General features: G+C 41.9%; 1 protein-coding gene across 4 annotated transcripts in view; it reads left to right on the top strand.

The window, feature by feature from the left end:
- CCDC187 (coiled-coil domain containing 187) overlaps positions 1 to 11,200 on the top strand; it is a 72,755-nt gene extending 61,555 nt beyond the window's left edge. For all 4 annotated transcript variants that reach the window (XM_008169507.4, XM_065572074.1, XM_065572072.1 and 1 more), the window contains 7 exons: positions 753 to 847; positions 1,903 to 1,988; positions 3,490 to 6,488; positions 7,084 to 7,425; positions 8,000 to 8,143; positions 8,714 to 8,839; positions 9,568 to 11,200. In XM_008169507.4, the coding sequence (XP_008167729.3) occupies positions 753 to 847; positions 1,903 to 1,988; positions 3,490 to 6,488; positions 7,084 to 7,425; positions 8,000 to 8,143; positions 8,714 to 8,839; positions 9,568 to 9,723 (3,948 nt within the window). In that variant the 3' untranslated portion in view covers positions 9,724 to 11,200. The remainder of the gene's footprint in view (positions 1 to 752; positions 848 to 1,902; positions 1,989 to 3,489; positions 6,489 to 7,083; positions 7,426 to 7,999; positions 8,144 to 8,713; positions 8,840 to 9,567) is intronic.
- Positions 11,201 to 12,787: the final 1,587 nt, after the last annotated feature.

Consider the following 12,787-nt stretch of genomic DNA (forward strand, 5'->3'; position numbering starts at 1 on the left):
GGCTTTTTCCCAGATAAACATGCACCCAAATAAACCCTCAAAATCAGCCGGCATGACAGCATGAACTCAAGCTGTTGGCATAAAAACTAACTCTTTGTGCCGGCGCTTTGTTGCGGTATGTTAAAGTATGACCCTTAAATCTCATAGGTTGGCTTACTATGGCAGTACAACTCTTATACATAGGGCCCTACCAAATTCATGGTCCATTTTGGTTAATGTCACAGTCATCGGATTTTAAAAATCATAAATTTCAGTTTCAGATATTTTAATCTGAAATTTCATGGTATTGTAACCATGGGGGTCCTGACCCCAAATGGGGTCATGGGGAGGGGGGTCGCAAGCCTACTGTAGGGAGTGGGGGTCATGGTATTGCCACCCTTACTTCTGTGCTGCTGTCTTCAGAGCTGGACAGCTGCTGGCCGGGACCGAGCTCTGAAGGCAGCGCCACCGCCAGCAATACCACATCATGCCACCCTCACTTCTGCGCTGCTGCTAGGGGCGGCACTGCCTTCAGTGCTGGGCTCCCAGCCAGCAATTGCCGCTTTCTGGCTGCCCAGCTCTGTGAAATCTGGTCTCTCCTACAAAATAGTCCAATTTCACGGGGGAGATCAGATTTCATGGTCCGTGATGCGTTTTTCATGGCCATGAATTTGGTAGGGCCCTACTTATACAGCTCTCCATTTATATTCTCTTTCTCCTACATAATCAGTGGGGCTGATTCTTCCTTTGTCTCTTAACCATGGTCCATGCAGGCTAATGATGGTGACAGAGGGTCAGGGTTGATTTCAGATGGAACCTCAGCAGTGGAAGCACAGACAGGAAACGGAAGGCGGTCAGAGGAGCAGAGGTACGTTAACCCCTGAGAGCATGGACTTCTGTCCCATATTCTGTTTCATTCACAAAGGATCAAAGCCTGTCCCAACTTCAGAGGTCTCAGAGAGCCCTGATCCAATGCAAGTGGTTGGTTCTACTGCAGAAAGGGGGAAGTAGGATATGGGGACCCTGCACAAGGGTCTGCTCACCTTGTGTGCCATGGAATTCTGCAGGGGTCCATTAGCCTGTCCCCCGCCCTGAGGGAAAAGCACAGAACAGCTCCACTGCCATTCTGTGGTCTGGGGGGGAGGTCAGGGGGTGGAGCCATCTATTGCTTGGCTCCAACGGAGACCCCTCATTCACTGAGTGACCTCTCCTGCCATATGTTGACTTCCAGAAGAGTCGAATCACAGTAAATTCAAAGCAATGGATTGCAATATGATATGAAATCACAGCTGAGCAACAAGGGTGAATTATTCTTCCAGGTTAACAGACTTAGATATAAGGGGCAAGTTCTGCACTTGGATGCCAGTATGAAAATCCCATTGAAACTGTTGAGTGCCATAGAGCCATACAGCCAAGGGAACATTTGGCCCTAATCTATGTTTATAGTATACACGTGTCTGAAGATCATATAAGATGCAACATAATGGGTCAGGATACTGAAGGCACTAATTCCTCCTATTGAAAATGACAGTTTGTTTATGCGGAATCATTTTATGAGTCTGATGAAGTAACTGTCACATAAGCAAAATGTGCATTGACTTCCAGTTTACATGTGTAAGAAATGACTGCTAAGAGCTGATCCAAAGTCCTCTGAAGTCAATAGAAAGACTCCCATTGACTTCAGTAGGCTTTGAATCAGGCCATACGTGTCTGAGAACACAGTTAAAAAATAAGTAATACCACTTTGTCTTTACCAGTGCGTTTATTTATTGTGCGTAGACAATGATTGACATATTTAACATTACATCCAGCATTCATTAAGATCACCCGAATACAGGGTTTAAGTACTAATGGATCCCAAGCTCTTCCTAAATTCACTGGAAGGATACTTTAAATCCAGCAAACGTGTGACTGTATTTCCAGGACAAATGTGAACTTCAAACGAGACTCGGACATCACTTACTTGGGTGTAAAAAAACTCCAGGTGTCTAAAATCCTTCCACTGCAAGGTAAGAAACAAACGATTTTTTGCAATAAAGTTTGTGTGTTTGTGTAACACCATAGAAGGATTGACTCATGGCTGGTGCGCCCCCTTATGGCTGGATGTGGGAGTAGCAGACTCTCCTCCTCTAGATCGCCCTGCCAACAGTTAGTTGCTCCAGCCCTGTGATGGCCAGCATCTTCTCACACCTCAGCCTTTCAGTCAGGTCATGTTCAGTCTCACCCCTTCCATGGTAAACACAGAGTCCAATAAACTAAACTCAAATGAACATAACTCCTTGCTGCTACCCAGGCTCGCTCGTCTGCGGGCTCTTCACCCCTTCCCAGGCTCTGCAGGGATGTCCTTCCACGCTTTTGCAATGATGCCTCCCAGGGCTTTCTCCCTGGAGGTCTAGCTCTAAACTCAATAGTCCTTCTTCCCTTGTGTCAGGGTGTGGTGTTTCCACACCACCTTATCCAGTGGATCAGAAGGGACCCCAGATCCTCCCTGTCTTTTGGGTTCTAGTCCAGGCAGGGACCTTGTGGTGAGCAGCTAAGATTTGCTGTCTCTCTGGATTTCATCCTACCTTGGCCTTCTTTCAGGCCCTTTCCCACAGCCCCTTCCAAAGCTTGCTGCGCACCTTCCTCTCTCTAAGTCCTTCCTTTACTCTCTACCAACTAGAGATGGACTGCAGAGTTCTTCCCCTCTCTCCCAGCAGCCTCCTTCTCATTTGGGCTTCCTCCCTTTATGCTCCCCACACAGTTCCTTCCCCAGCTGGGCTTAATACAAATAAATAATAATAAGAAGAGTTGCAACCAGGTGAATTAATTGCTCTATCTTCAGTTATCTCTTTTATTACTAGTGTGAGATACATCACAAAAACACTTGCAGATGAGTCACATCCCCCTTTAGCAGCCAGTCCTCATAAAAGATAACAGCCTACTACTGCTACCAGGTAGTGGAATTACTCCTTTAGCTCAAATGATAGATGTCTGTGCTTTTGTGGTGAAAGTCCTGGATTTAAACCCTTCTAATTAACCATACTGGAGGTTATTATATTTGCTCACTCATTACATTATTTAGCGCTTCAATGTTATCTGGCCTATTTTAAATTTATGCACAATATGATATTAAAAATAGTGCTTGCCTTGACTGCACAGTTAGTGTTATTGACTTTGAAATGAAAAATACAAGTGTGAATAGAAGGTGTAGCTTGAGTAGGAAAGTACTACATATATATTATATAAAAAAATCAGTATTTGCCAGATGGAAAAAGTTAATACCTGGAGGGTGAGAAATGTTGTTTGCAAATTTCTAAAAGATTCTTGCAAACAGCAGAATGAAAAGAAAAAGAGAATAGGCCCCAGTCTTGCAGCTGGCTCCCCACAGGCACTCCCAGATCGAGACTGATTGAAGTAAGGGAGGAAAGGCCCTAGGAGTAAAGGACTGCAGGATTTGAAGGCTCAAGTACTTGACTGTAACCATTTAAAATAAAACTAAATGACTGTCATGATCGCTGATTTTGGCAGATGTTCCAGTCAACGAAGAAGAAGCGAAAGTATCTGCACCATATGAGAAAAATCCTGCTGAGGACAACCAGTTGATTAAGCATGTGGACAACGATCCGTGCGATCCCTCTGATGAAGAGCATGCTTTGAAAACATATTCAGAGGGACTAGGGTACACAGAATCATCCACTGAATCACACGACTCCTTTCTGAGATGTGAGAGTGTAAACTCATACCACTCCCTCCCTGAATTTCACAAAGTGACTGCGGTTCGGATCGACGTCTCAGAAAGCTCTGTTTCAGACGCTGAATTAGAAGCTGAGGACACAGATATCAGCCTCCCTGAGGAGTTTACCATCCAGCAACAACTGTGTGGTGGCGATGATGCTGATGCGTTTCCTAACCCTTTGACAAAGGCACAGATAGCAGTAAGTGACGGAAATGAATTATTATCCAGTGATATATGTGATGAACAAGTGCCCCACGATGATTGCAATCGTGAGGCCTCATCGCTCTTTCACGGCTCTGAAAAACGTCTTGGAGATGTTTCAGAATATGAGTGTGCTTATGAATCACATTCTGTCACTTCCTCAAACAGCGAAAAGCCAACGCTAAGTGCCTCAGGGAGAGAAGAACCATTTTCCTTTCAGTTCGATAACACTGCTAATGGAAGGAGCAAGCCGTACTTGGAAGCTTCAGCTCTATTGCCTTGCTCAGAAACCTGCAGTGTAAACAAGATCCCCTCTCAGGGAAAATCTGAGCAGCATTCAGATTCATCATCCAGCTCCTTATTGTATAATGACGATTTTTGTACTGAGGAGACCTTTGAACAACAGGATTCTGAAACTAGCAAAGCGGAAAAGGATGGTGAAAGTTATGGTTTATCTGTTGGTCAGAGTAAAGTAGCGTTCATGTGGTTTCCATCCGAAAGTTCCCTGAAGCATCTAGATGCTGTTTCTGAGCAGTTCAATAACTGTGTATTGCTTCCACCTAAAAAATCCATGACAAATGAACAGATGCCATTGTTTCCTGTAGACTCTTCACTAGCCTCCAGAGATTTGTCAGGTTTAGAGGAAGCTAAAACTAATCAGACAGAACTTTTAACTGAAGGACACATATCCAACAAACCAAACGAAATTGCCTCGCCACACTTATCAATGCCCACAAGTTCTGAAGAGGCTCCTAGAGAAGCTGAAGTCAGTTCATTTGACACACAAACCTTTCAAAGGGTGGCTGCACAAAATCAAAATAACTCAGCAAGAGAAGGACAAACCTTCAAGAAACCTGAGGTGGTGCCACTTTGTTCTATCACCTCCAAAAAGCAGTTGCCACAAGCGAGGCGCTGCCCTTCTGAGAGTGAAGATGATATGATTTTTATCAGTGATGAGGTTCCGCCTCCTATTGATAAAGATATCTTGTCAGAAATACTGTCTCCTGTTGACGAAGTGCTATCCTATGGAAGTGTTGATTTACCATCATCTAATAAAAAGGATTTGTCGTTGTACAGTGAGGACCTTCCCACACCTCCAGAAGAGGTAGGTGGGATAAAAAGTGGGGACATTAGCTTCAGCACAGAAGACTTCCCTTCTCCACCAGAACAAATGACATTCTCCGAGATGAGAGATTCACACTATTCTCTGAATGAAGATGTGTCAGGACAAACAGACGAGTTACCCTCATTAGGTGATAGCACTATACCTGAAGAATTGCCCCCGCCATCTCCAGAGTTAATGGATGTTTTTTCAGCTCAGGACAGGACTCTCTCCGGATGTTGTTCGGGTAAAGAAATTATTTCAGGCAGAAAGGAGGACTTATTAGAACATGTGACAGCGGAAAACGAGACAACATTGCAGCCATTAGGCTTAGTCTGTATGTCAAGTCCCACTTCTTCAGAACAAGCCATTAAAAGGCCGGAACATTTAAAGAAACAAAGCAAGCCATTTTTAACGCTGTCCAAAGCTCAGGAAGATCATGATGACCCATTATTATCATTTGAAGTTGGAGACAGAGTATTAGTGAAGCACATCCAGCCAGGTACGCTGATGTTCAAGGGATGTATCTCTTTCGATGAAGGTTATTGGGCTGGCGTGGCACTTGACAAACCAGAAGGTGATCATGATGGAACTTATGGAGGAGTGAAATACTTCGTGTGCACTAAATATTTTGGCATCTTTGTCAGACCTGATCAAATTTCACATCTCTTGGAGGATAATGAAAAGAGTTCTGATTACTCCGGGAATGAAGACTCATTCTCTGATGATGGATCATCCAGGGGGGACTACAAACGTGCTGATGATAACCAGCAGGGAACAAGATATACAGAGCAGAAACCTGAAGACACATACAGTGCACGAGGTTCAGCATTGAAAGAAAACAAGTCTAGGTCACATACGTCCATGCCATCAGGAAAAGAGCACAAAGGACAGTTTCCTACCAATAAGCAGTATATATCTAATGAATTCACTTGTCAAGCTGACTTTGTATGTTTAGAATCAGAGAAGGAAACAAGAGAGCTAACACAGAGAAAGAAAGAGACAATTGCAGAAGATGTGCTTCCAGTGAGAAATAAAGACAGTAACACAGAAGAAGTAAACAAGAGCAAACGCATTAGTTGCTTGTTGAAAGATCAAGAAAGAAATAAACTGGCTGATGATATCTCAAGCGAGCTCACAAAAAAACTTTTGTATGACACTTTAAGTGCATTTTCTGATACAACCGAACACAAATATAAGAGTGCCTTTGAAAGAGAACTGCGGAATCATGTTAAAGGCCTAAAAAAAGAAGGCAATCACAGCACTAGCTTATCAGAGCGATCAGCTGAAGTTTTGGATGTCTTACTGTGTGACTTTGACACACTTAGCATTCATGGGCCTCACACAGCACAAACAGTAGCAGAAAAAATTGTAACTAAATTTGTAGATGATGCAGTGAAAGAATATAAGAAAATTAAAAGGAAACAAGGAGCTAAAGCAGACACGATGTTTCACCTATCTTCTGAGATTCCTCAAGGCACTTTGCCAGTAAGTATAGACTCAGGAGTTTCTTTGTCTTCTAGATATATCTGTTTAGGCCTTGATCCTGCAGTTGGGCATTTGCAGGCAGACCTTTGCGCTTGTCAAGTTGCTTTTTTTGCCATCAGGAAGTTATATAATGTCAAGAGAACAACAATTAGGGCCAAATTCTACTTGGGAACGTGCAAGGGAATCCTGAATGTGGCTCCCTTCCAACCTCTGAGGTAATGCTCTGCCCAGGGAGGGGCATTCCAGAGAGGCAGTTAAGGATCAGGGGACATGCTCAGCATGATTCTTGCATAGACCATGCTCACCCTGACCCATCGCAGAGTAACTCCATCACGTGCAGAGCACCCCTGCAATCAGCAGAGGTGTGTGGGTGTGGTGGGTTGTGCGTGGAGCCAAAGACAGTTACAGTTAAAACTTTTGTGCAGCATTAATGTACATCTGCTTGGGGGTCAATTATACTGGGATCTGGCTCTTAGCTGTTAAGCTTAAATGGTTCTTTAAATATTAGCAAACTGAATACCTCTTAAAATTGGGAAAAAATACAAATGTAAATGCAATGGATTTTTTCTTTTTCTTTTTTTTTTTTCCCTTCCAGTTCCTTATTAAGATCCTCGATGCTGGTGTTTTTGGAAGCTCTGAAGATTTTGATCAGCTCAATTCTATCCAACATACCAAGGAGATAAAAACTCAAAGGCAAACTCAGCATAGATTAGATCACTGGCACTCAGCTCCTTGGAAGAAAACAATGGAGGTTCCTCTGGTGGTACCACATAATAGTTCACATGTTAAGATACTGTCTGCACATGCAGTAGATGAACTATGGACACCTCAAAGCATTTGTTCAAATTCTAGGAGGATCCATGTGCCAAAGGATTCTGAATGTAATGACATCTCAGATGACGATCTGGAAGCTGAAAGCAAGAGGATTTACAATCAGGTATTTTTAAAGCGTTAGCTGCGGTTTAATATTTCCAGTTTTTTAAAAATGAAAATTGCTTTTTAAGGAGCACCTAACTTCAATCTAACTGTACCGACTATAGCAAAGGGAGACCAAAACAGGTACAGAAAAATGAAGAGTTAATACATTATTTTTATTAAGCTATTGTGAAATAAAATATAGATTGCACTAATCTGAGACAACTATTTTGTTGCCGTCCATTGGGGGACACAAAACCAACATGATTTTCAGTCTCTCCTGTTCACTATTACATGTAAAACAGCAGCAATGCCTAAACCATTCATACTTGCACAGTAGGTGCTCGGCTAGTGCTGTGCTGATCGCGACTAGTATTAGGGTTCATATGTTCTTTAGATTCTGGCCACTAGAGGGTGGCACAATCATACCCACTTTAGAGATGTCAGCAATATAATTGCGTGTGGGAATCTTGCACTGAGTCTGGAGACTCCAGGGCTGTCAGTCTGGCCCCTTTCACCAGCCTTAAATTAACTTTTGAAAAAATAGCAGTGGCAGATTCAATTGATTTTGCTATTCTGTTTCCTCTTTGTTCCAGGTTATATTTGATTTAACTCACGAGCTGCTACACGCAGAATATCAGGTGACAGCAAATCCAAATCCTCTTCCGTGGCTCAAAGAAAATTTGGATTCTCGCTATTACAGACATATTTGCAGAAAAACAGATATCAGTGAGGTCAAGGTACATCATGGGGATTTAAAGGGCACAATTCTGAAAGTCAGTGTAGAGATCTGAATGTGTGATGAGTAAAATGGTAAGGAAATGTACAACACTTGGGCAAGCAGAGTGATAAGAGCACAACACAGGTGGTGATAGAGAGGGTTGATCTGAAATGCATGCATAAAAATAGAGTGAGGTGGGCAGCTAATCCTTAGCACATAGACTTCTAGAGCCATTTAATTATGACTAATTAAGCTGCAGGCACATATTCTACAGCCTGGAGATGTTTTTATGTTAAAAGAAATAGGAATTGGGCCTTTAAATCTCTTAGTCAGCTTTACTCAGAGGTACAGTATAGCCTTCAAAGTATTCTCACTTTAAAAACGTATTTTTCAGTAATGATGACCTTGAGCCCAAACCCAGGATTCAGCACATCCCACACCAAACCCACAAACTGTGGGACATTTCCAGATTTTGAATTTGAATTTCACAGATCAAATCAACATTTCTCATTTGCAACTTCTACATCAGTGACAAATCTTATGTGCACAGCATTACAGTTCAGCTTTTTTTTATTTATTTATTTCAAAGTCATTTATTCAGGGAGAAATTATTAAGATAATGAACTTGGAAAAGAACAGCTTGGAGATGAAGAGGAAACTCCTTAATATGACCAAGTATGGAAATTGTAAAAGGGACCGAGTGGATCTTATTCTGGTAAGCATAATGGAGATGTTTTATATTTTATATATATTAAATCTGCAATCCTTACAGACTCTTGTGACAGAGCTACATTTACTTAAAATAACGTATTGAATGTTATGACTCTCCTGTCTTTATATTTACAATAATAATCCAGCATTGTCAAAGCATTAAGGCTCAGGTGATGGATTTGATTGCATGTTCTAATGGTTGCTTTCAATGGGAATTGCAGTTACTCAAAAACTCCTAAGTTTTGGCCTTGAATTAGTTCATTTTATTTCAGAGTAGCAGCCGTGTTAGTCTGTATCCGCAAAAAGAACAGGAGTACTTGTGGCACCTTAGAGACTAACAAATTTATTAGAGCATAAGCTTTTGTGGGCTACAGCATCCGAAGAAGTGGGCTGTAGCCCACGAAAGCTTATGCTCTAACAAATTTGTTAGCCTCTAAGGTGCCACAAGTACTCCTGTTCTTTTCATTTTATTTAGCTTTCTGTTTGAATGCAGAATTAAGTCCGCTCATTGGGCTCAATCCTGCAAGGTTCTGAGCACCATGGCCTTGCGCCAGCAAAGACTTTAAACAGGTGTTTAAGCATGTGACTTCTCCACTAGACTTCACAGGAACTACTCATGCTTAAGGTAATGTGCAAAGTTGCTTTTCTGAATAGGAGACCAACTTCTCAGCATCTTGCAAAATCAAACCCTTTTTCTAGATGTCAACATTTATGTCTATGCTATATTTTTAGATTCAGGAGCTCCACAAAGAAGAATCTCAGTGGACTGACTATGCTGAGGATGAATTAGCTGTGAAGATGAGAGTAACTGAAGATATTTTTGACAGCTTGGTCCTTGATACAATAGGAGTTCTTAAAAAGATCTCTCTCAAAAGAACTTCTGATTAGATGTTTCTCTTAGAGCCCACAGTGGTGGAGGTTTTAAGCTCTGTGAGTTTCAAGGCAATGGTTCCATAAGCATATGCTTAAGAATTTTCATTCTGAACTTTGCATCCAATACCAGCATCTCCTGGCTAAGTTATATGTTCATGTTCACAGTGAAAAGGGTGCAAACAATTGACTTACAGGGATGAAAAAATATCACCCCCCCCCAACCCTCCTTATGCACGGTAGATAATGTCTTCATGGCAGCCCCACATATTCTGCTCCAAAAGGCCAAGAAGGGGTCAGCCGAAAGGAGGGGCCACCACATCTGTGGTTAGGCAGATCCTGTGACCCCCCTACACACCTATAGAGAGGCTGTGGTCATTGTGGCAACCTACAGGCTGGAGTTGCAGTAGCAGCAGCTACAGAGGGGCTCACCAGCAGTTCTTCACTCTGACCCTGGATTGTGGAAGTGGATTTGATTTCCTTAACCCCCTCCAAGCTCTCCCTAATTTCTCAGGATTTACGCAGGTGGAACGGATTTTGTTCACATTTGAGACCACGATGCCTGCTCTCTGCACTAATATCGGCCCTACTGCTCATGTGCCTTAGAACCATGCTGTCCCCTCTGCTGGTTGTGCTAAACCCCTCAGTTTCTTGAGATATTTAAGATTAAATTGGAGAAAGCAAAATGAGACTGGAGCAAGAACATACTGTACAGAATGATCCTGCCCTGGCTGGGGTAGGCAAATGATCAAGTAAGTATTTCTGTTTCAGTGTCTGTGCTCTTATGTAAATAAGACACATACCAATTGTCTGTACACTGTGATGCACTTTAAATGGGATACTTCCTATCAGCAGCCCAGTTTGATGAATGCTGTATATATTTATGAAAATAATTAGGTCTTTGGTATGCATTTAGCACATGTGAATTTGTTTGAATTATTATAATCCCCCTAAAAAGAATGTATGCTGAGCATGTATGACTTGCCTTGGGATGGGCAAAATTGGGAAACTGAGGAAGTAGAAGAGGAAAATAGGACGTTCACATTCCTTGATCCAGATAAGGTTTCCATGTGTGCCTTGTACTTGCATTTTTTTCATATTCAGAGAAGGCCAATGACTTTGTTACTGTTTTAAACAAACATTGGCCAGTAGAGACTAGGGGTCTGATTTGTTTGTATATGATTTGTTAATTGGTGTTTTATTTAATTTATCAATATGCAGAAACTGCTTAAAACTGAGGAATCAAATAATTAGTTCCGTTGATTTATTAAATCCTATTCATTCAGGGAATCAAGATAATTAATTTAATATAAATTATATGTAACTGTTTATATTTAAGGCACAATATTTAAGATTTGGAATTGTTGGACAAGATGTAATGCAAATTTATTTTGTGTTAATATTTTTAAATATAGATACTTCATACTGCGGTTTTCAAATTGATTTGTTAGGCTTCTGAACAACTTAAATAAAACCTTTCTTTTTTAACTATTTTCATCACAGACTGGAATGGATTGAATACCATATGTTAATACATTTATATTATTTTATTAGATACCCATTTATATCACAATAGTGCCTAGTGGCACCAATAAGAGATTAAAGTCCCATTGTGCTAGGAATTGTACATCCATAACATGAAAAGAGCTTACAAATGTAGGCAAAGATTTGTGCATGTCCTTAACTTTACGCATTATAGTCCTTTTGCACTCAATGGGACTGTTCACATTGCATAAAGTTAAGCATGTGTGAAAGTCTTTGCAGATTCAGTTCCTAAGTAAAGCAAATAGTGGAATGGGCAATTCTGACATTCAGCTGCAATATTAAAATATATTCAATTATTCAGACAGTTCTGGTGAAATTAGCATGTTGTGGGGTACAAGTAGAGGCACTACCACAGAAACACACATTCTAGGCCAGATCCTTAGCTGGTGTAAATCAGCATTGCTGCACTGACTTCAGTGAAGATGTCAAATTATACCAGCTAAGGAGTTGGCTGGACTTTCTTGTGTTTAAATTCTCATTCTTAATGTACCACTAATGGAGCCCTCAGTGAAAAGTGACCCAGCCAGAATTTATGTCAGCAATGCACAGGTGTTCACCCCAGTGTGTGGGTTGCACTGACTCCAAAAAAAGGCTAACCATCATGTCACTCTCCTCCAATTCAAAGCTACTGTAGACAGCAAGTGCTGACGTAATAACCCCAGCAGTGCAAACTGCCCTCCCACCCTCATTGCAGAAGACATCAGTTTTTTCCCCAACAATTCTGTTGGTACACAGAAGGAGTTGCTAAAGCTCCCACAAGCCACTTCTTTGGGAAGCTTTGATGGGAACTGTTTGATAGATACCAAGAGGGAAATGCGTTGCAATTTTTTACTAGAGAGCGATGTGTGAGTGCACGATAGAACTTGCAACCAAAACAAGGTGGCTGTCGTGGACTCTGGCACCATTCCCGTTTACATGCATGCCATCCTACTGATTCAGTTACAGTGGTTAGATTCTCTACTGTAGAAACAAGCTTTGGGACCAGCTACCCTTTCCTGTCACCACGGTGACCTGACCTCTGTCCTTTGTACCTTTTGAATGAATTGAAATTAAAACTCTCGAGGGTGAAGGCTCTAACAGAATCAAAGGGCAAAACCATCTGATGGAGTGAGAAGTAAGAACTGGCCTTTCAGCTGTTTCCAAATGACTTGAAAAAAGGAGGGACAGAAGAAGAAGAGAAGCAGCTACGTGCACTGAACATTTTGAATCCCATTTTGAACATCTGGTTGAGGGAAGGGTGTCCCTGCGTCACTTCTCACACAGTGAGGCAGCTTGGAAGAATGATAATGCCAAAAGAAATGTGATGGAACCCACACTCCCTTCAGTATGATGCTCTGGTCCCTAGCTAGTAGCAACTAGACCACATAGAGAAGTTGCTGAGCCTGCTACAGCCTTGGCTAACAGTACAGGGTCTTTTAACTTAGGTAGAAGAGGCTCATGCTTTGGTTTCCCAGGTTCACTCCCTGATGCCAGTGACCCACCCACGGTGCAGTGTTACATGCCCTCTGCCCTTTTGGGGAGGTTAATTTTCCTATTT

Source organism: Chrysemys picta, chromosome 18 (assembly GCF_011386835.1).
Source record: "Chrysemys picta bellii isolate R12L10 chromosome 18, ASM1138683v2, whole genome shotgun sequence".
Taxonomy (NCBI): domain Eukaryota; kingdom Metazoa; phylum Chordata; order Testudines; family Emydidae; genus Chrysemys; species Chrysemys picta.